At 44.6% G+C, this 24,308-nt stretch overlaps 1 protein-coding gene across 1 annotated transcript in view; it reads right to left on the bottom strand.

Annotated features, from left to right (window-relative positions):
* Positions 1-23,928, bottom strand: part of Gpr143 (G protein-coupled receptor 143) — a 38,381-nt gene extending 14,453 nt beyond the window's left edge. Inside the window, 9 exon segments of the mRNA XM_077793670.1 lie at positions 600-828; positions 2,223-2,340; positions 3,536-3,644; positions 5,549-5,658; positions 8,591-8,683; positions 18,296-18,390; positions 19,213-19,322; positions 23,620-23,880; positions 23,883-23,928. Coding sequence (XP_077649796.1) covers positions 600-828; positions 2,223-2,340; positions 3,536-3,644; positions 5,549-5,658; positions 8,591-8,683; positions 18,296-18,390; positions 19,213-19,322; positions 23,620-23,880; positions 23,883-23,928 — 1,171 coding nt within the window.
* Positions 23,929-24,308: the final 380 nt, after the last annotated feature.

Genomic DNA, 24,308 nt, shown 5'->3' with positions numbered 1-24,308 from the left:
TTATTCTGAGCTCCACATTCAAATCAGTTCAGTTATTAGGTTAACTCAAGTTAATATGTGGGCAGGCTAGTATTTGCTAGTCAACACATTTGAAGTATTCAATTTAATCACAGATTCTACTGTGAGTTTTGGAATGGAATTTGAATCATTTATTAGATGCCTGAAGCATCACATCAGGGTTCCACAGAGCAGTTTGACAATCACAGTGCTATGTGAACAGGATAAATTGGAAAAGCTGGTACTGGTTCTTTGGCTTTTTGCCCTACATGCCCCCAGTGAGCTAGACAGAGAAGTGTACCTGTAATCTAAAGAGCTCATGTCATAGCATTCATCACCTCACAGCAAAAGTATCAAAGGGTTTAAAGTGACAATTTATCACTATTCAAAATGCCATTCAGCCCAATTGGGAACAAGTTATAATAAACACAGGCTACAGGGCTTAATAATTAAAGGAATATTAAAAGGATGGGGGGCTGACAAAATGGAAGAGTCATCATGGGCTATTGTAACGTGCCCTCTGCTCCTCAGTGTTTGATAAAGGATTGGCCATGGAGTTCTGGTGTGCCACACCACTGCTGCCCTGGCCTGTGGAGCGTTACCTTCTGACAGCATGCTGAGGGCCTCATCAGAAGTGTGTCCCCCGACTGGAGCCACCTTCCTGCAAGTGAGGTTTTCAGGACGCACGCAAGAGCCCACCACCTCGGCTGCTGAAGTCGTCATGGATTCCCACTGGATCACCATCTTGGGAGACTGGAGACCCATGCAGCATCCTGTCCAGCCATAGAAGGCCAGAGACAAGAGGAAGCCCTGGGCGGGATTCAGTATCCCCTGGGAGAAAAGGCAAAAAGACGCAGCAGTCGGTGAAGCAGGACAGGAAGAGCCTTCAGTTGCCACATGGTGCCAAGCTCCACTCAGGCGCCCACTGGGCTGCCCTCACTCGGAACCAGTGGGTTGTTTGGTTTGGGGCAAGACTAAGATTGGCCATCGTAAGTTCTGTATCTCCAAGGGCTGCCTGAAAATAGAGGAAGTGGGGAGAGTGCGAGGGAGAGAAGAGAAAGGATGGGTGGGGGCCAGAGAAAGGGAAGGAGAGGATGAAGAGGACCAGCAGAAGAGGAGAGGAGAAGAAGGGGAAGGAAAGTGGGGGAGAGGAAATGCAAGCAAGGAAGGTGATAGAACCAGCCATCTTGGACCTCTGCTGCCCTGTGGCTTTCCAGCTGGTGCTGCCAGGTCAGAATTTGATTCAGTCAAGGTTCTTGGGGTAACATTACTCCATAGAGCTAGCCAGAGGAGCCATGTGAAGCTCTCAGCCAAAACACACAGATCAAGAGGGCTCGTGTGGGCTTATGAAAGTCATCTCAAGTGACATTTTTCCAAATTCAGAACAACATAAATAACAATTTTGCATGGCTCAGAGCATACCTCTCTGCCAACAGCTCCTAATACACATGAAATGTGATGAAAATACGGGGGAGGGGGGTGTACAGTATTTTTATACATGTTTTTATGTAATGGTAATTAATCTCAATTTTATAGGCTACATTTTCCAGTTAATACAGAGATTTCATAATCATTGTTTTTAACTTCTGGGTCACATTCAACAAGACAAAAGCCAAGGGCTGGGATATAGCTTGGTGGTAGAGTGTATACTGAGCAGATACCAGGCCCGGAGTTTAATCCCTGGCACCCCAATTTTAATTAAAAATGAAAAAGAAAAAACAAAATATGAAAGACCATAATTTACTTTGACATTTGGGTTTCCAATAATGCTTTAGAATTTTATATAATGCTGGGCCAGGCATGGTGACATGCGCCTATTATCCCAGCTACTAGGGAGGCTGAGGCAGGAGGATCACAAGTTTGAAATCAGCCTGGAAAACTTAGCAAGACCCTGTCTCAAAATTTGAAAAACAGAAAAGACTGTGGATGTGGCTCAGTGGTACAGTGCTTGCCTAGCATGCATTCTGTACTTGATCCCCAGGATTAACAACAACAATAAAAAAGATGATAAAAGTGCTCTACTACTGAGTTATACCCCTGACTCTCTTTTTAATGATAATCACTACAATGAATGAAACTTTCTCAGAAGTTCACTAAGCCAAATGTAGGTAGTCCAAGAACCTACTTGCCTCATTGTATATTTATATAAACATCATACTTCTCAATGTTCTTTTTTTCCTTCCAATTTTTTTTTCAAGAAGAAACTTAAATCTAGATTAGCTTACCATAATAAACCATGTGGTCTTGGCTGCATCTCTGACACGTTTCAAAGAGCCTGCATTGATATCTGGTTGCATTTCAAGGTAGAATAAAAGGCTTTCATTGATTATATTGGACAGCCAACTGTTAAAAAGACAATGGCCCACAGGTGAAGAGAACATGCCACAAAAATTCATTTTAAATGCTAAAGATCAGGGACTGATCTTTGCCACACTGTGTATGTGCCAATTCTAGGTAGAGAGCTGATCACTTGCACAGCAAGCAACTGAACCAGCACACCAAGAATTTATTTAAGGAAATGTAATTCCTTCTCTCAGTCTAACACAGAGATCCACAAATCCTTCCCATGTTAACACTCAACACCACATCAACATGTAAGGTATCAAATAACCCAGAATTCAGTCTTGGTTTGAGGAGCAACCTCAAGATTTTAAGATGAAGAATTTACTTTGACATTTCACGCTGAAATTTTTAAATGTTACTCTTGGGGGTCAGTGAAGTTTGAAACAGTGATCTAAGTGTATTTTTACTGGGAGGTAATTTCTGCCTCTCCTAGGAGCATGTCCAAACAAATCCCTTCATATCAGGTAGATTATTAACACCACAAGGCTTGCTCTGACTGAGAAAGTTATTCACCACATTACAGGGTGTTACCATTCCAATTTTTTTTTTTTTTTTGTGGTGCTGGGGATTGAACCCAGGGCCTTGTACATGCAAAGCTCCAATTTTTTTTTTCATTGGTTATAAGTCTATTTTCAAAGCATCCATCTGAAACATTTGGGTAGGATACCAGACATGGAAAATCTCAGCAAAAGAAATTTGCTAACCCTTTCTATCCAGCTTTGACTGAGCTGAATCTTTACACTGGAGATGTGTCCTCACCCCTCTATTGCACACAGGAATTCTGGTGTCAAAAACAAGACCAATGGGTGCATTTAAAAAGCATGGGGCTGGAGATATAGCTCAGTTGGTAGAATGCTTGCCTCACACGCACATGGCCCAGGATTAAATCCCTAGCACCACAAACAAACAAACAAACAAACAGGACCACCTCCCTCATTTTGGTTAATCCCAGAATCCCAGCAAGGGGTTACGCATAGTTGTTTCAAAATTAAACTCGGAACCTCTTATTCTTAGGGCTTTATGCCTAAATCAAGTAAATATTTTCAGTTTTTGCCACAAATTCAGAATTCCAGACTTGCTCAGAGATGTCCCTTCCAGATGCTTCCCTTAAGAACTCACAGGTCACACATGGAAAAGAAAAATGTCAAGTGGTTTGCAAATCCCATCCCACTGGCAATTAAAAAAATATAGTTACCAAGCGATTAAAACCAGCATTATTTTGAAAAACCGGATCTTGATCACAGCTCCCATTCGCCTCTCGTTCTCTGTGTAAATGCCCTGTCTTCCTTTCAGTAAAGAGGCCACTGTGAAGAGCACAGAGGAATGACATACTTACTGTGTTCATCATTCTTATTTATTTCATAACAGAGAAGGGCATCAAAGTAGGTGTGAGCCCATAAGCAAGGCCAGAAGATCTAAAGCGAAGCAAGTTATTGATGTCACTCTCCCAGCTACCTATGTGAAGTCCTTATAGGATCCAAGGAATATGTATTTTAAATAACTTGAGATTTACTATATGCCCATTCCCTTTAGTCAGCTTCCTCTGATGTTAACATCAAACACAATACAGGATACTTGTCACAACTAAGAAAATAACCCTGATACATTAGGAACTAAACTTCCAATTTTATTGGATTTTACTAGTTCAGGTATTTTCTTTTTTATAAAATAAGGCACTTATTATTTTAAAGTGTTGAAAATTTAACATTTCTTCTTAGAAACAGGTTAGAACACCTACAAAAAATGTTTGGAGAACAATTAAATAGAGCTGGGTGCAGAGGCACAGACCTGAAATCCCAGAGACTCAAGAGGCTGAGGCACGAGGATTGCAAGTTTGAGGCTAGGCTCAGCAACTTACTGAGACAATAAGCAATTTATTAAGAGTCTGCCTCAAAAAAATATAAAAATAAAAAGGACCGGGGATGTGGTTCAGTGACTAAATGCTTCTGGATTCAATCCCTAGTGTAAAGTGTGTGTGTGTGTGTTTAATTAATGGCTGCAGGTTTAGCTTAGGGGTAGAATACTTGCCTAGCATGTGCTAGGCCCTGGGTTCAGTCCGGAAAAAAAAAAAAAAAAAAGAATGGTCAGTGGTCCCTCCCACAAAGACAACCGCTGCTACCACTGCAGTATATTTCGTTTTTGTTCTTGTTCTGCAGGACTGATAGTTGAACCCAGGGTCTCATGCATCCTAGGTAAGCACTCTACCACTGGACTTCCACCTGTAACCCCCTCAGTGTATTTCTTTACAATGTTTTTTAAGTCATTTTTTTGTGTTCCATATAAGCAAGTCATTATACAATTTTGAAAAAAATAAATTCTCTTATTTAATGCACTATATTTAAATGCACATAGGAAAAGACTCTTCCAAAGAATAACAGATGTTATTAAAAAGTTCTATAATCAGGAGCTTCCCCCTTTTGTTAAGGTGGACTTCCTCACTCCAACTCTGCCCTTGAGAGATCCAAGGCAGCCTGAGTAGGTGGGAACTCTCTCCAGGTCACGCTTTCTTGAGGAGACGACAGGGCCGGAATGCAGGTTCCCAGTCCTGGCCCAGAGTCTCTCTGCTGACTCGCTACGTTACGCTTATCTAGTTTTTACCATCCCAAATGACGCATTTCCTGTGCTCCACTTCCTGTTTCCTGCCTGTCTGAGAACTGGCATAGGCCAAGTGCATTATGGGAGGGTCTGGACTAGGCCAAGTGCATTATGGGAGTGTCTGGACTAGGCCAAGGGCATTATGGGAGTGTCTGGACTAGGCCAAGTGCATTATGGGAGTGTCTGGACTAGGCCAAGGGCATTATGGGAGTGTCTGGACCTCTCTGTCCACGCCTCATCCCTTCCCCGATCCACTTCACTCTCCTGCTCCTGTCTCACCTCTGCAGTTTTCCAAGGCCACCTTCAGAGCCTACAAGCGTGCCAAGGGCAGACCCAGGGTGAGCTACACACAAAAGTGAAAAATCAGCTAGTCCTGGCCTTAAGCTAACAAACACTGGCAAACATGTAGTGCTCAACTAAGTATGCTTTCTGCTCAGTTTTACTTAGTAAACCTGTTCACCGTCTCCAACTGATTCTGCTTATGTCTCTGGAGGATGATGAGTGAGGTCCATTGTCCTGGATCATTCCAGAAGGACAACATGTTATCATCTCAGCCCAAGAGATGGAGCTATACCCCATGGCCTTGTACCCAGAGAACTTCCCTGCTACTTACCTGCTGTCACTGTCTTTTGGAACAAGACAGGGTTAGCTACCAGAACGAGCAGCAGTGGCAGGTACGTGGTGATATAGTGTGGGATGGCATGGTCAAGGCCTCTCTCACACCTGAGGGAGGAACAGCAAATCATTCTTCTTGAAAGAAAAGCTTTGGCTGAAATATACCCACTTATCTGCAGGCTGAGATAAGAGGATAAGAACAAAAAAAGAAATGCATAAATCTGCCCAGACTCTAAAGAAATCAGACTCATTTCTCATGTCCAAGAAGAAGCAATAAATTTCAGGAGACTCGGGGAGATTGTTCATGTTTCTGTCCTATAAATAGGAGAGCCTCTGAAGCTTTTCAGTGGGGGCAGCTTTTAAAGATCACTACTGGCCCAGGCATGGTGACTCATGCCTGTAATCCCAGCAACTCAAGAGGCTGGGGCTGGGGGATTGCAAGCTTAAGGCTAGCCTCAGCAACAAACCCTACTGGAAGAGGTAAGAAAGGAAAAGAAATCTGGGATTGTAGATGATTCTTTGCACTAGGTCTCTTCAAAGGGAAAACACACAATTTGGAGACAAAAGCACTAATCAGCTAGTTAGGTTTTGAGTACTTACTACATAATCTCAGCCAATAACATGAAAAAAATCCAGTCCTTGTCCTTGATCTATTCAAATGTATGACCTTCATATGTCAAAGGAAATTCCTTCTCACATTAGGAGTAACAACCAACTCTTCAGTGGTTCTTTTTTTTGGGGGGGAAGGACTAGGATTTCTACTGATGAGTCATAAGCATCATGAGTCACCATAGGACAAGGTGGTAAGAGGAGGTGGCGAAAGCCATTGATATGTTACCAATAGGGACCATCAACTAAGATACACAGAAAGTCAATGAGAGAAAAATGGCACAGAGGAAATGATGAAGAAAGGGGACAGAGGATGCCTGAGGGCCAATCAGAGAGAGGCAGAAGTGTCCCTGTGGCCCTGGAAGGTACCATCATAAAAATGAAAATGCTCTTAATACTTAACATTAATATTTGTGTGGTGGTCAAACACCTTACCAGGCTCCACATGGTCTGGACAGACTCTAGGGAAGTATGGGAAGCAGGAGAGGAGTGGGAGTGGCAGATTCCATTGCAAAGATGGAAATCAAGTGGCCAATGAGAGAGTGAGGATGTGGCTACAAGAATGCCAAGAGGTCTGCACTGCAGGATGTGAGGATTAAGAGATGATGATCTCTTAATGATGATTAAGGTGTCACACACCTGTGATCCCAGCCACTCGGGAGGCTGAGGCAGGAGGATTGCAAGTTCAAGGCTAGCCTCAGCAACATAGCAAGATCTTGCCTCAAAATTTAAAAAATGAAAAGGACTGGGGGTATAGCTCAGTAGTAAAGAACTCCTGGGTTCTATCCCTGGTACTCCCTGGAGCCCCCTAAAAAAAAGAGAGATAGCCAGTTACAGATTAAGACACTTAGATCAGGTGGCCTCCTGGAGCCCATAGGAGCACCTCAGGGTTCCCTATGAGCCAGCCCTGCAGCATGGTGCCCTCAGGCTCCAAGGTAATTTTTCTAGAAATCACCAGGGTCCCACAGGTGAGGGCAAGTAAAAGAAACTCCCTTTCCTATTAAGATCCTTCTGTTAGAACAGCTGTGACACTGTGTCTGTCCTTTTGAAGTTCCCCATGAAAAGTGACCATACCAGACTTCCACACATTCTGGACAGACTCTAGGGGAGTCGGGAAGCAGGAGAGAGCTAGCTAGCTCTCTGTCAATATCCACAGTTGACAAGGCAACACCAATTTGAGATGTCTGAGTAGCTGTGAGAAGTCAAAAAACTGGGGAGGAATGACCAACAAATTTTTTATATAAAGAGAGATAATAAAGCCAGATGGGGTGGCACATGCCTATAATCCCAGCTACTTGGAGGCTGAGGCTGGCAAGTTTGAGGCTACACTCAGCAATGTGGCAAGACCCTGACTCAAAAAATGGCTGGAAATGTAGCTCAGTGGTAGAGTACCCATGGAATCAATCCCCAGTACCACAGGAAAAAAAAATATTTCTTTTTCTTCAGTTTCATAGGGTACACCATGGTCTCTTGCAACTACTCAATTCTGATTATATCACAAAAGCAATCACAGTTGGAACATAAATAAATGGGTGTGGCTGTGTCCCAGTAAAATTTCATTTAAAATAACCAGCCAGACGTGATTGCACAAACCTGTAATCCCAGTGAACCAGGAGGCTGAGATAGGAGGATGGCAAGTTTGAAGCCAGCCTCCTCAATTTAATGAGAGTCTGTCTCGAAATAAAAAAAAATAAAAAGGGCTGGGAAGGTAGTTCCAGGGACAATGCACTATTGGATTCAATCCCCAGTACCCCAAATTAAAATATAATAAAATGAAAACGGGTCAAGGGCCAGATTTGTCCTAAAGGCTATACTATGATGATCTGTGTGTGACCTACACAACCCTCAAATCACAAAAAGACACTGTCCACCTGTTTTCCAGTGGAAGTGAGAGCCTACATCCTTGGTTTGGCTTTGAGACCTTGCAAATGATGGTACTGATGGGATTTTAAATGAAGAAATGCCTGAGACAATTCCAGAACCACATTCCTCTGCATCTGTGTTCAGGGTAGTCAAGAGCATAGGATGGGAGAGGCATAGAGTCAGCTTCCAGGAGCTTTCCTTGCCTCGGCCACATCACTTCTAACTCATCCTCAGAATGTTAAACTTGCCTGATCTTTCAGTGTTAAAGAAAAGGTGTGAGGAAGCTATGGCAAGATGGAAGGGGCCGTCCCTGCATCTTTCTAGCTACGGGAGGGGGTATAATCTGCGCAAGCACGCTGTATGCTCAGGCACCCACCCACCCAAATGAGAAAGACAGACCCAGGGAAAAGATCTGGGGAGCAAGGATGCAGTGAGCACACCGTCTCTCAGCTAGATGGGTCTGTGAGCGTGGCCTCCCTGGGTCAAGAGGATGAGCTGAGCGCCAAGGCACCCACTGTGTGAGTCAGACCCGTTCATTTTCTATAAGAACTGGGCCACTGAGGCTTACCTGGACACAGAGGGGTAGTACAGCATGACAGCTCCCTCTGCACAGAGCAGGAGGGCCAGGCCCCAGGCCATGATGTGGTACAACACGATGGTGCTAGGAGAGAAGCAGAACAGGGTGGCACTGCTCAGAGGAGGACAAAGGGGCCTGGCAAAGAAACTACCAGACCAGCCACCAGGGCAGCTTCTGAACCAGGAAAGGTAGGAGCAAAACCACCCTCCACAGAGGTGTAGTGCTGCCAAGGGCACCAATGTGTGTGCTTATTTTTCAGTTGAGGTGAAATTGACATAATATAACATCAACTATTTAAAGAGAACAACCCAGGGACACAATGTGGTTCAATTGTTCTAGAACATTTTATCTTCCCCAGAAGGGAAGCTCGTACCCATTAGCAGTCACTCCCCATTCCCTCCAGCCCACAGTCCCTGACAGTCACCGATCTGCTTTGCTTTTATGAGTCTGGCTGTTGTAGACATGTCACAGCTTCATTTATTTTTATGACTGAATAATATGAATAGACCACATTTTATTTATCCATTCATCCATCAGTGGACGTTCTGATTGAATACTGCTACTCCGAACATGCACATAAAACTATTTGAGTTCCTATTTTCAATTCTCTGGGGTTGTATACCTAGAAGAGGAATTGCTGAATTATGTGGTATTTTTGTGTTTATGTTTTTCTTTTTTTTTTCCTTTCTTTCTTTCCCAGTGCATGGGATGGATCCCAGGGCTTGCACATGCCAGCCACGTGCTCTACCATTGAGCTACACGCCCAGCCTCTCTCTGCTTAATTTTATCAGAAACCAGAGTCTCTACATCTTTGTCAACAGTTTTTGTTTTCCACTTTTTTTTAAATAGGATCTCACCATTTGCTCTGGCTGGCACCAAACTCTGGGGCTCAAACAGTTCTCCTGCCTCAGACTCCTGAGTAGCTGGAACTACAGATGTACATCACCTTGCCTGGCTTCAAGTTTGGTTGTTGCTATTCTCATGGAAATGGCTGCTATTTTTGAGACTTGACTAAGTAGGCCCCACTCTCCATAAAACCATAGAATAGGTTCATTCCGTCTATAGTACCCTCCAGGGACAGTACTGTTCAGTTCTCATCAGCTCTGGTCTGAATATTTGGATCCCCACAAAATTCCTGTGTTGAAATCCTAACCCCAAAGGTGTAGCATTATAAAGTGGAGTCTTTGGAGAACTAATGAAGTCACAAGAGTAGAGACTTTATGGATAGGATTATTGCCTTTTAAGAAGGAGGCCCAGGAGCTCCCTGCCCCCTCCACCATGTGAGGACAGTGAGAAGTGGCCATCTATGAACCAGGAAGAACACGTACCAAACATTGAATCTGCCATACCTTGACCTTGGACTTCCAGCCTCCAGGACTATAAGAAATATTCTCTGTGTGTGTGTAGGAATACCAGAGATTGAACCCAGGGGCACTCTATCTCTGAGCTACATCCACAGACCTTTTTATTTTTGAGACAGGGTCTTATCTTAAGGTGCCAAAGTTGGCTTCAAACTTATGATTCTCCTGCCTCAGTCTCCTGAGTCACTTGGAGTTATAGATCTGTGCCACCATACCTGGCTTAAGAAATGCATCTCTACTGTTTATAAGTCACTCAATTTATGGCATTTTGTTATAGCAGCCCAGATAGACTGAGACATTATATTGCCCAACCTTCTATTACTATAACAAATATCTGAGATAATGAATTTATAAAGAAGAAAGATTGCATGGCATGGTGGCTTATGCCTGAAATCTTAGATACTGAAGAGGTGAAGGCAGGAATATCTCAATTTTGAGGCCAGCCTGGGTGACTTAGCCAGACCCTGTCTCAAAAGTAAAAATAATAAAAAGGCCTAGGAATGTGGCTCAGTGGTAGAGGACCTCTGGGTTCAATGCCAAGTATTGGACCAAAGAAATTAGAGAGAGGTTTTATTTTGGCTCACAGTTTTAGAGTTTTCAGCCTGTGACTGGTTGTGCTTGTTGCTTTGAGCATATCATGGTAGGATCAGGATAGAGTAAAGCCACTTATTTCTTGGTCAAGAAGCAAAAGAGAGAAAGAGGAAGGTGATAGGATCCCACTGTCTCCTTCAAGGGCATGACCCCAATGACCTAAAGACCTGCCAGTAGGCCCCACCTCTTAAATTTCCACCACCTCCCAATAGCGCCAAGCTGTGGGCCAAGCCTTGGGACACCTGGGCCTTTGGATGACAATTAAGATCCAAGCTATAACATCCACCATCTCAGGGGCATGGTACACAAGCCTTATCCCCCCAATCCTCCATCCCCAACAACCTCCCCTCTTATTCACCCTGTACCCCAACTCCAGGGAGAGACCTGAGGTTGTACAGGTCCCCTGAGGTTGTCCCATCCCTGAATCCAAACATCCAGGTGACTACTAATAGCATTTCCTTAGCAAAACCCACTACTCAGAGCCTTGGGTCGCTTTTCCCGGTCATGTGAACAATATAGCCCTCTGTGGCCTGCCCTTGCCACTGTGGTAAAGGCCAGGTGGACCTCAGGCCATGTTGTTCCCTGCCACTTACACTATTGCCCAAGGCAGGCTGGCCATCCCTGGTCCTCCACCCACTTTTCCCATCAGACTGACCTTGGCCTGCATGCCCACCTGTCTTGAGGCACTGTAAGGGGCACAGTAAGTTTAAGAGCAGTAAGGAGACCCCAGAAATTGACAGCATCCTATTAACAGTGAAACTCAAGAAACACAGCCACTCTTGAATCTTCATTTGACTGCAACTTTTTTTTTTTTATTTTTGGGTACTGGGGATTAAACCCAGGGGTACTTAACCACTGAACCACACCCCAGTCCCTTTTATTGTTTATTTTGAGACAGGGTCTTGCTAAGTTGTTCAGGCTAGCCTCGAACTTAAAATCCTCCTGCCTCAGCCTTCTGCAATGCAATATTCTGTAGAGAACAGGAATGGCCATGATAGCATAAGCTTCGTATACTCTTAAGCTGTATGATGGATATCAGGTATGTGCAAAGGGAAGGTCCACTTAAAAGGAATGAGGTGCTGATATCTGCTACAATATCGATGAACTTTGCATACATTGTATCAAGTGAAATAAGCCAGACACAAAAAGGCCACACAGTGCCTGATTCCCTTTATGTGGGGAATGATGGATAATGGGTACAGAGTTTCTTATGGTGGTGGTAGAAATGTTCTGGAATTAGTAGTTGTACTGATTGATGTATTATTTTGTGAATGTCTTAAAAGCCACTGACCTAGGTGCTGGGGCTGTAGCTCAGTGGCAGAGCGCTTGCCTAGCATGCATGAGGCCCTGGGTTCGATCCTCAGCACCATATAAAAATAAAGGCATTCTGTCTATCTGCAACTACAAAAAAAAAAAAAAAAAAAGAAGAAGAAGAAAAAGAAAAGCCACTGACCTGCACACTTTTAAAGGATAATTATTTTGGTATGACAATTATATGTCAATTATATGTGTCTCGGTGTAGAGTGCTCGCCTAGCATGTGAGAGGCACTGGGTTTGATCCTCAGCACCACATAAAAATAAATAAAGGTATTTTGTCCATCTACAACTAAAAAATATACATTTTTTTTTAAAAGAGTATCTTGGAGTTTCATCAAGCTGATGTCTCGCTCAACATTCACTGGCTAAGTGTTCCCTCAGCGTCTAGAGAGGCACAGAAAGTGCTAAGAATGAAACAAAGTTTCTCCACAGCCCTGACCGGGAAGCTAGGCACAGAGGCTGGGATGCAGAAGAGTTTACATAAAATGAAGGTTGGACCCAAGACACAAAACTATGTTAATAAGTTAAGGTGCCAACACTTATGTTAGCTGGGGCAGGGGTCCTCAAAAATATCTCTATCCTAATCTCCAGCATCTAGGATCGTGTTGCTATATATGGCAAGACACTTTGCAGATGTGATTAAATGAAGGACTTTTGAGATGGGAAGATTATCCTAGATATAGGCGTCCTGGACATATAACCACATGAATCCATAAAGGCAGAGAATCTCGGGCTAGGGGTGCAGCTCAGCAGTAGAGTACTTGCTAGCATGTGTGAGGCCCTGGGTTCCATCCCCAGGATCATAGGAAGAAAAAAAGGCAGATAATCTTTACCAGCTGCAAAGAACTAGAGAGATGGGAGTTTAGAGTCTTACCCACCCTTACTGGCTTTGAAGATGGCAGAAGTGGCCACAGGCTAAGGAAGTGGGGCCACAGACTAAGGAAGCTGGGAGGTCAGAGTGACTGGAGCAGAGACAGTGAATGAGAGAATGGACAGAGGGTGTCCACAGGACTGTGTTAGTTTTATTCTAGGTATGATAAGAATCCACCAGAAGATTATTTTCATTTTTTCTAAAAATATATGTATTGCAACAAGATAAAACTTAAAAAGTGGAATCTTAGAGGCAGGATGTTGCTCAGTGGTAGCAGGCATGAGACAGAGTTTCATTCCCAGCATTGCCAAAAAAAAGTTGAACATGGAAAACAAAACAAGACTCAGTAAAGAATGGAGGGTAGTTTTGGGAAAAAATTATCCAATCCCCGTGACTCCAAAGTTTCTGGGGGAGATGATAGAAAGTGAGGTCAAGGGACTATTCTTGGTTGTGTCTGGTTTCTCTTTACTGAATCTCAGACCTGTGACTGAATCCAACTGGATCTGGAGCAAGCCTGACCTGAATCTGTGGTTCCCCAGATGATGGACATGAATGCCTTGGCTCCCACTCAGCTGGGTTGGCCCCCTTATCTCAACATTGGGAGACCAATGCCTCGTCCAATAAACAAGGACCTTCTCTTCCCATCCTTCTTGAAGGACTTCCTAATATCCAAGGAGACAGGCTGATGCTCAGCCCAGACCAGGAAGGGTATGTGTCCAGCAATTGGTGGTATGAGATATTCCACGAGCCCCCTTTCTTGTCCCACCTCTGCACTCCCCATTCCCTGCATGGTTAGCATTCTTGGACAATCTCTATCATTCATCTTTGTACTTCAACACACCCTGTTCCCCCAGAGGATTTGAGGCTGTGGCCGTCCAGATGCTGTGGGGTAGGCTTCAGTTTGTGTCTTCTCTCTGAGGGGATGGGGAGGGCAGCGAACCCATCAGTCGGGTACACTGGCAGTCCCTCTTAACGCTATTGGGTGCCTGGTAAATTGCATCCCCCGTTTCAGTGGAATTTTCACTCTAAAGATCAGCTGTGTAGACGAAGGGAGTGGTGCTCAGAGATCAGAATGGGAAATGATGCCCTTCTCCAAAGAGATGAGGAGGGAGGGAAACAGAGGCGGCTCACAAAGGGAATGAACTTTGGGAAGAGAGAAAACATTTTGTAGCCAGCTGTCTGGGAGGCCATAAGGAAATGACTCCTTCATAGTTTGCCTCCCACATCGTAACCAGTTCCTGCAGCCGCCCTCCCCTGGCCTCACTGGGAGCATGTGGGGGTGTATCTCAGCAGTGCAGGTTTCGTCTCTGGCTCTCGGGAGATTTAGCGAGCCCGTAGAGACAGCAGCTCTCTGAAAGGGCTGGATTAGTGGATGCAGAATTCCTTCACTCCAGACCCTCTTCTTGGCTGGACAGTGCTGATGGCATCTTCAGAGTGGGGAGTGGGTCTCTGGTCAGACTAAGAAAGTCCAAGGTCAGAGGACATGGGAGACTGGTTAATGACTCTTGCCCATCCTGCAAGACAGCAGTCAGGTCTGGGCCAGCAGGAGCAGGTGGCTCCCACATTAATGGCTGATGCCACTGAAACTCACCCCAGAGTGTGAGTGCCCAACCCAGGGGAGCCCAGGAGCAGCCAGGTCACAGCTGAAGACCCTTGCTCTCTTATCCAACCACTGAATTGTTCCAAGTCCAGGCGAGCGTAAATCCTCCTTGGCCATTAATTCATATCACTCTTTTATTTTCTTAGAGCAAGTAGAGACTTCAGTTCATGGCCATTTTCAAGATCGCAAGTACCACACTGTCTGGTATTATTTAAAACTGGTATGTTTCACACCTGCAGCCAGAATTAGCCACTTAAATTTTGACTTGAAATCTGTCTTAATGATGTTTCTGAGGATTACAATTTAAAAAACTCCCCCAGCCAAAGAAAACAGCTACGTAAGACAGGATCTCCAAGGCAAAGGGCCATACCTGCAAAGTTTGGCCCCTGCCCTGGAATTCAGCAGGACACCCCCCTGCCCAACCAGCTGCAGTCTCCTATTAGCCATCTTCAGGACCAACTCTACCTGCTGCCCTGGAAAACAAGCTGGCTCTTAAAATGGAGCTACCGAAGCTTTGGAAACTAAACCCTCAGCCCTGGTGAAGTCCATCTAGCAGATGTCCCAGGGGACATCTCCCACCAGGCATCAGGTGAGGCTTTGTGTAAGGGCTACGGAGCACCTCTTACTTATTTGCTGTGTGCCCTGCTCCTGACTGATTAGAGAGCTCATTTCACTCCCGACCATCAGTCATCTGAGGACTGGAAACCTGCCCTTGCTCTTGCCCTTGGAAGGCATAGTGTTTCATGTTCTGGGATGTTCACCTTCTGTGTAAAGACGGGTCCTTGGAAGCCTAACCAGCACCCAGAGTCCTGCCTTCTTGAACACTGAGTTCCAAGATGAATTTCCAAACACATGCCTGTGCCAAGGAGGGCTTCTTGATTACCCGCCCTGAGAGTCCAGACAGTTCTCACACTGTTCCTTCTAACCCAGTCCTGTGACCCCCACCTGCCCTACCAGGGGTGGGGTGAAGTAATGCACCCTCTAATGACAGTGGAGGGCATGCTCTTCACCCGGCTTCCTTCCAGAACTCCCAGGCTCCTCTGATCTCTGTTACTGGCTGTCAGTGAGACCTTCAGTTGTGTCATAGCTCTGACTCCCCAAAACTGATGAGAGAGGCTCTCAGACAGGAACACAGCAATTGTACCAATTTTAGGGATTAGGCCTACTCCTGCTGCTAGTTGCCTATAGGTACCCATTCTCCCTCTTTTCCTTATAACATAACCCAGAAGTTAGACAGAGGAGCAGCATAGTAGGCTAACAGACTATTTCCTATGTCCTCTAGCAACTAAGCACAACCAAGAAACTAATTTTGGCTAATACTATGCAAGTGGCATTGTGTGAAACTCCCAGGGAGGCCTTTTAAAGCTGGCTTGGGAGAAAACAGGCCCCTTCTGTTCATTGATACACTTAGTTTGTTGGGGTCAATCCCCAGCACTGAAAACATAATAAATGGATCAACAAAATGTAGTATATACACACACTGGAATATTATTCAGTTATGAAAAGGAATTATCTTAGTCTTTTCTGGCTGTCATGATATTATACCAGAGGCTGGGTGGCTTTATAAAAAACAGACATTGAATGCTCATAGCTCTGGAGACTGCAGCCCAAGGTCTACGTGTGGCAGACGCAGGGTCTACTGAGGGCTGCTTCCTGGTTCAGAGATGACACCTTCTCACTGGGTCCTCACATGGTGGAAGAGGCTGGGAGCTCTCGGGGTCTCTTATAAGGACACTCATCCATTCATGAGTCTCCACCTTCATGACCTCATTGCCTCCCAAGGCCCTACTTCCTAACACCATTAGCTAGGGTTGAGAATTTCAAAATAAAACTTGTTGGATGGGGAGGACATAAGCACTCAGACCACAACAGGAATGAAGTACTAATACAAACTACAACATAGATAAACCTTCAATATGTTATGCTGAACTTAAGAGATCATATAGGAAATGTCCTATATTGCATTATTTCATTGATCTACAATGGCCAGAATAGGCATACCCATAGAGTCTAAAAATTTTGGTTGCCAGGGTGGAGGAAGGTGGGGAGAGATTGGGGAATGACTAATAACTGGTACAGGGATTGGGGGAGATGATTACAAAGTTGTAAAGTGGATGATATCAATGGTGCCCAGTGGTATACAACTGTGATCCCAGCTATTCTGGAGGCTGAGGCAGGGGAATCACAAGTTTAATGCCAGCCTGGACAACTTGGTGAGACCCTGTCTCAAAATAATAAAATAGGGTTGGAGTATATAGCTAAGTGGTAGAGCACCTCTGGTTTCAATCCCCAGTATTACTAAAAAAAAAAAAAAAAATCTATCGACATACTGAAACTACTTGATTTTACTGTTAAATGTGTGGCTTTAGGGGCTGGGGTTGTAGTTCAGTGGCACAGCACTTGCCTAGAATGTGTGAGGCACTGGGTTCTATTCTCAGCATCGCATATAAATAAATAAACAAACAAATAAATAAAGGTCCATTGACAACTAAAAAATATTTTTAAAAACATGTAACTTTATAAACCCATTTTTAAAAAAGACAAAAAGCAAAAGCAAGCAAGGACTTTCTGATTGAAACAGACCAGGAACTGGGCGGGGGAGGGAATAAATGTCTCCTGGACTTAAGAGCTAGGAGACCTGGACACTTGCCCCACTTGGCCACATCCAACGTCTCTTAGTCAATTAGGTTCTGGATGTTGCTGTATGGTCAACATCCCAATGACAGTAACAGCTCAGACCCACTGAGCTCCCACCATGTGCCAGGCTCTATTCTAACCCATTTACATGTGTAATGCAGTGGGTACCAGTTACACAGTGAGTGGGTACCAGTTACACAGTGAGTGCCTGAGCAGGAGCTCAAACCTACTTATGCCCAAGGCACCAACCTCTGTGTGAGTCCTTGCCAGACAAACACCTCCAGCCCCAGCCCTCATCTGTTCCACTTTTAATATAAGATGTCAATATATACAGAAGTAGTTCTTCATACAGTCTTTGATGTGTAGTGAAAAACTGTCATACCTGGGCACAGTGGCACACTGCTGTAATCCCAGCAACTCGGGAGGCTGAAGCAGGAAGATCACAAGTTCAAGGCCAGCTTCAGTAATTTAGGCCCTAAGCAACTTAATGAGGTCCTAAATAACTCAGCAAGACCCTATCTCAAAATGTAAAAATGGCTGAGGATATAGTTCAGTGGTAAAGCACTCCTGTGTTTAATTCCCAGTACCAAAACAAAACTAAAAGAAAATTTTAAAAATTTGTCTAAATTCAGCAGGGCACAGAGACACACACCTATAATCCCTGCCTCTTGGGGAGGCAGGAGGAAGGCAAGTTCAAGGCTAGCCTGGGAATTTTAAGAAACTTAGCAAGACCCTATCTCAAAATAAATAGGCTGAGGGTATAGCTCAGTAGAAATCCCCTGGTTCAATATCCAGTACCTCCCCCCACACAACTTGTTTATAGTCATACCAGTTTTTTCTTTCTCTTCATTTTTAATGCATCCAGTTCCAAATATTTAATTTCTTTTTTGTTTTTGTTTTCTTTTGGTGCTGGGGATTAAACCCAGGGCCTTGCACAAGAGTGTGATCTACCATCAATCATCCCCTCCTCTATCCCTCAAATATTTAATTTCTTGAGTTACTTATTGTCAAGACTTTAAAAACCTCAGCATTTTAGGTGGTTTTTTGTTTGTTTTTTGCATTTCTGGGGACTGAACCATGAGTACATGTTAGGCAAGCACTCTACCATTAAGCCACGTTCCCAGCCCTGAAAACTTCAATATTTTGAATTGGCTTCTGGCCTGAGAATGAGCCACCATAGATGTTTCTGGGTGGGGGAGCCAGCTGCCAGACTGACAGACAGTGTCTGCCACTCTGCAACCCACCTTTGAATACTCAATGGCATCTCCTAATATTGCTCATAAAACACAACCAGGCAGACCTCTGGGCCCAGTGAATACCTCAGTCCTGCCGATCTCCTTATCACAAGATAGGCGTCAACCGCGTAGCAGAAGAGCCACCAAAAACAGGCACTGTACAACAGCTGGATCCACATCTGTAAACAGCAAGAACCAGCATCAAAGATTCTGGAAACACACGAGGCCTCCAGTCCCTCCGTGAAATGAGATGGCAGATGTGGGCTTCTTCTGACATCAAGGAGAAGCCCACGTGAGCTCAGGGACACATGTAGACAGTCTCTAGGACAGGGGTGGGCTGTGGCCCAAGAAGGACTTGTGCATCTGTGCTCTGCTTAGCAGGATCTGACTAAAGCCCCACCCCACCTCGCATTTGGTATGCTTGGAGGCATGAAAGATCAATGGGGGCTTTGAAGTAGAAGCTCTTTGTGGGCACGTGGCACTTGGAAAGTCCCTTGGAGGAGAAGGGGTGAGGAAGAGGCTGGAGGTATTAATTGCAGCAGAGAGGTCTGCGCCTCCCTGCTGTGGGCTGAGAGGAGGCCTCATGGAGGTGCACTTAGGAAGCCCCGGAAGGCAGGGAAGAAAAGAAAAAAAAAGAACTGGGAATTCTGCTGCAGACCCAGTGATTCAACATCTACATTTGCACAATTTAAGCCCTTCTCGTGAGCACCAATAAAATGAGGTGCACCGAGCATAGTGTATTTTGTGTGTGTGTGTGTGTGTGTGTGTGTGTGTGTGGTCTACTTATTTATTTAATGATTTATGGATATAAGCCCTGGAGAGTTTGTGACAATTCAGCGCTGGCCAGGCCCCACCCCAGGCTTCCTCATCTGTAGATTGGTGCACAGCCTGAGAATCTGCATTCCTCACAGGCTCCCAGAGGTTGCTGCTGCTCACTTTGGGGACCACAGCGCAACAGGCACAGAGGTGGGGAGGAGAGCACGCAGAGAGGGGGCACTTACCGCGCTCCCAACACAGAAAGCAGCAGGCCAGATGTCTGTTCCATTGCCATCAGAGATGTTTTCAACGAAATCTGGGAATCCCAGCCACACTGCCGACCGAAGGATGATCCCTAATAGAGAAGTAGATCAGGGTCTGTGGCTTAGCGGCAGAGCGCTCCTCTAGCTCGTGCGAGGCCCTGAGTTCGATCCTCAGCACCACATGAAAATATACAAATAAAATAAAGGTCTTGTGTCCAACTACAACTAAAAAATAAATATTAAAAAAAGAGAGAAGTAGATGACTCTAAGGCATCTGACTCTAATTCACATCTAAAGCTGACTTGTTACTTTGTAAAAATGACAGCTAGTAATACAAATGAGAGAAACAGGAAGAGAGCAAGAGAGTGAGTAGGAAAGAGGAAGGGAAGGAGAGAAGGAGGAGAAAGAAAGGAAAGAAGGGAGAAAGGGAGAGAAAAGAAGGAAGGATGGAGGGAGAGAGGGAAAAACACGTTCACGTGTTCAGAAAAAAGGGAGGAGAAGGAGGAGGAGAAAATGAAGAGGAGGAGGAGGAGGAGGAATGGGAAGGGGAAGGAAGAAGAACTGTTATTCAGAAAACCCATCTTATATTGGCAAAGCGATCCCAGGCACTTCCATTTCAATTGAAAGCAACATCAGCCACAAGCTTGTCCTCCAATTTTTTGTTTGCTTGTTGACTTGGCATTACAAAGTGTTTATGTAAATAGCAATCTGTATTTCTTAGCTATATTTTTAATGTTCATGTCAATTATTCCTTACATAGAGAATTATTTACAAAGCACAGTTCTGAAGCTTAAATGTATAGTTCCTTCATTCTTTTGAAAACTACATGTAAAATTTTCAAAAATTAGATCTCAGTACTTTGCTTTGGACATTTATTATCTGTGAGTTTTCCTTGCTAGTAGGCTCAAATATTTAACATTCTTCGATTAGCACACACACACTTATGGTATACGTTACATCTCTTTTGCAAAGTAATGCAATGCCCTTTGTTTAAATGTATCCTGTTATGATTTAGGTATGAAGTATCCCACAAAACTCATGTGTGAGAGAGTATAAGAAAGTGTAAAGGTGGAATGATTAGGTTATAAGAGCCTTAACCTAATCAGGGCATTAATCCCCTGATATGGATGACCTGGGTGGTGACTGTAGGCAGGTAGGGTGTGACTGGAGGAGGTGGATCACTGGGGTGTGCCTTTGGGGTTTCTATTTTGTCTGTGATGAAGGAAGTCTATCTCTCTCTTTCTCCTTCCTGGTGCCAAGTCCTGAGCAGCCTTCCTCTGCCATACTCTTCTGCCATGATGATGGTCTCACCTCCTGATGTCTCACCTCAGGCCCCAAAGAATGGGGTCAGCCATCTATGGACTAAGACCTCTGAAACCATGAGCCCCCAAATAAACTTTTCCTCCTCTTAAGCTGTTCTTGTCAGGTCTTTTGATCATAGCAATGAAAAGCCTACTAGTACACCACTGAATACATAGGTACTTGTAACACAACGAAGCATACATGTGCTATTTATTATGCTATTAAAGGAGATCTATGAACACTAGAAAGCTTAACATACACCTTCCCACTATCTAGCCACTGCTAACAACAACAAAAACCAAACAAACAAAAAAACACCTTTTCTGTATAGTGCTTTATAATTTAGTGCTTTGAGCTCAGTGTAAGCCCTATGAGGTAGGCACTCGTTTTACTCATTTTCAGAGGAGCACAGTCACCTGGCCTTCTCCTAACTTCTGCTCATTTTCCTACAACATCTTCCACCTCCCTCTTTAAAGGACACGGTGTTCTTCCACCAACTCTGAAAATATATTTGGTTATATCTTTATTTCCAGATATTCAAGTAACAGAAATAAACTACTATTAAGATCTCTTCCTAAAAAAATGACTTAGTGGAATCAGGAAGAAAACAAATGTTTCATTGAATAATCCTGCACCAAAATGATGTTATCCCTAATAGAAAGGAAAAATTCCTTTCCTGTCTTATTCTTCAAGTCTGAGAAAATGACTTGAGGTTACATAATATTTATTTAAAGTCAAGGTTTGGAGAGTCTTCAATCATGTTTTTGTCACTCTGGGCAAAAGGACAGAACACAAATGGGTCCTGGGATACACAACACCTGTGTCCAGGTACCAGCTCAAAGTAGGGTACACCAGGCAGTTAATACAGGCTTCATAGGCTTTGCCTCAAGATAAACATTACAAAAAAAAAAAAAAAAAAGTTCCAACAAGGTCAACACCATCAAGTAATTACAATGTGTGGGCAGAATTTGAGTGTTTACTTGAACAAACCCACTATAAAATAACATTTATGGGACAACTGAACAAACACTGGCAACATTAAGAAATTGCTTTTAATTATTTTAAATTGATAATAACACCAGGGTTAAATATGCTTAAAATTCTTATGTTTAGCTGAGCCCAGTAATACACACCAGTAATCTCAGTGACTCAGGGGTTTGAGGCAGAAGGATCACAAATTTGAGGTCAGCCTGGGCAACTTATCGAGACTCTATATCAAATAACATTTTTTAAAAGGGCTGGATTTTGTTTATTTGTATGAGACAGACCTTGCTAAATTGTTCAGGCTGGCCTTAAATTTCCAAGTCTCCTGTCTCAGTCTCCCAGGCATGCACTGCTATACCAGCAACCTGTTTTAAAAACCCCAATCAGCATTTAGTTTTGTTTTTTGGTGGTACTAAGGATTGAAGATTAAATTTAGGGGCAACCTACCACTGAGCTACATCCCCAGTCCTTTTGATTTTGAGACAAGTTCTCACTAATTGCTCAGGCTGGCCTCAAATTTGTGGTTATTCAGCTTCAGCCTCCCCAGTTGCTGGGATTATAGGCAAGGGTCACTATGCCCAACCCTAGCAGCATTTTTACTCTTGCGGCTTCTCATCTAATCAGGGCTGTGCTGAAACCCACACTCTGGTAGCCCTCCCTTGACAGTGGATTAGAGAGGAGATGATGCTAGGAATGCTGGGACCCAAAATTACCTCCCAGAAATAAAGGACTCTTTTTGTGAACCAAATGAGAGAGAGAGAGAGAGAGAGAGAGAAGCTTTTTAAGTGAAAACTAAGAAAAAGTTACTAAATAAGACCATAAAGGAATTGCCAGTAGAATTGCTTTGTATTTCTTGAAAAAAGTTTTTAAAAGTAGAGAGGGAAAGGCTAGGGATGTAGCTCAGGAATACAGCATTTGCTTAGCATGTGCAAGGCCCTGAGTTTAATCCCCAGGACCACAAAAATAAACAAATAAATAGAGTTCTTATGTTTTAGTGCTCTATACTCAAATCTGAATGGATGAAATGACATGAAGTTTGAAATGTGGTTCAAATTAAGCCAGTAAGGAGGGAGAAGGGCAAGTACAGGGAGTTGGTGGAGAGTACGTGAGGATCCATGGTGGTTGTTTATATGTCATATCTACATTGATGTATGTTGGGAACTTTCCAACAAAAAGTTAAACAAAATGGCAAAACCCAACTTTAGAGTTCTATAAAATGTGTCATGCTATAGTTTAAAGCAGATTCTATAAAATGTGTCATGTTTAAAGCAGAATTTGGCAAAATTGTTCCTTTGAGGGCTGATAGTAAACATCTTTGGCTTTGTGGTGATACTTTCTCTGCCCAATATTCCACCGTGTTCTAGTAGAGCAGATCTGGTCCTAGATGAGGTGAAATGCAGAGCCTAGCCGTGTTCTGTAAAACTTTATTTATGGACACTAACATTTAAATTCATGTATATTCACATGTCAGCAAATCTGCTTTGATTTAAAAAATCATTTTGAAATGTAAAACCGATCCTTGGTGGGGGAAGAAGAGTTACACAAAACGCTCAGCAGAAGGGGTTTGCTCTGCAGCCTACACTTGGCACACCTGGGTAAAAATCAAACCTGGGGCAGCCCAAGGGTGTTGCACAGTGGTAGGGCCTGCCTGAGGCTCTTGGTTCATCCCAGCACTGCAAAAGGAAGGGTTCAGGTAAAAAAAATAACGCACAAAAGAAGATGTGGTACAAAGTAGGTACAAAATAGCAAGGTGCGCACGCCTACCCATGGTCTCTGCTGGATGCACCCTTATTTTCTAGACTTTCCTTTACAACCCTGTCCGAGGTTTTTCTAATAAGTTCGCAATAACAAACACAATGAACGCTTTTCAAAATTCAAGCAATGATCCTTGGACCTGAACTTTTCCCTCTTGCTTTGCAGAATCCCCTAGTCGTCCAGAGTAGTTCCTGGAATGAAAAGGCTCCAGCTCCCGACTTGGTGCTAGAAGCGCTCAGACGCGCGAGCCCTGGCACCGGCCGGACACGGAGCAGATCTCCGTCGCGGGGCCACCGCGCACCCTCCACCCAGCACTAAGTGTGTCCCAGCGGTGGGCCGCGCCCTTACCTAGGCAGCCGAGGACGTCGCAAGCAGCAGCGGCCCTCAGGATGCGGGCCGAGGCAGGCGGGGAGGTGGAAGGGGCCCCGGGAGCGGCGGGTGGGCGCCGGGGCAGCATCTGCAGGAGGCCCAGCACCAGGCGGAGCGCGCCGCTGCCCAGGCACACCGCATGGAACGCCCGCGGCTGGAAGCTCAGCACGAGTTGCGTGGCAGCGTCCCGAGTGGGACAACAGAAGGTCCCCAAGCGCGGGGAGGCCATGGGCCAGCTCCGGGATGCGGCTCGGGTCTGCCTGGACCCTGCTGGCCGGCCTAGGTCATGTGCCGGGAGGGCTGAGGGAGGGGGACATCATGCGCCCTGGGCCTCTCCCCCACTTAACCCCCGGTGCTTGCAGAAAAGGCGCCAGGGTTGGTGGGGGCTGTGCGCCCTCTGCAAAGACCACGAGGACTCACGAGGGTGAGGCTTGATCTGCAGGAGGAGGGGCAGGGGAGAAGAACCAGAGACAGGGGACGTCAGCTTTTCCCCTTCCCCAGCCCTTCCCCGTGGTTTAATTCTCCAGAATTTACAGCCTCAAATCTACCAAGGCGTCTTGGCTGGTCTTGCTAGAAAACTGTGCCTCGGGAGACAGACAGCCGCTGTTTGGACTCTGAGATTCTGATATTGATGCCTTTGAGGCCCCACGCATGTATGCATCAACTGT

The sequence above is a fragment of the Urocitellus parryii genome, chromosome X (assembly GCF_045843805.1).
Source record: "Urocitellus parryii isolate mUroPar1 chromosome X, mUroPar1.hap1, whole genome shotgun sequence".
Taxonomy (NCBI): Eukaryota; Metazoa; Chordata; class Mammalia; order Rodentia; family Sciuridae; genus Urocitellus; species Urocitellus parryii.
Note: the sequence above shows the minus strand (reverse complement) of the source record. Positions and strands in the feature narration are given on the sequence as shown.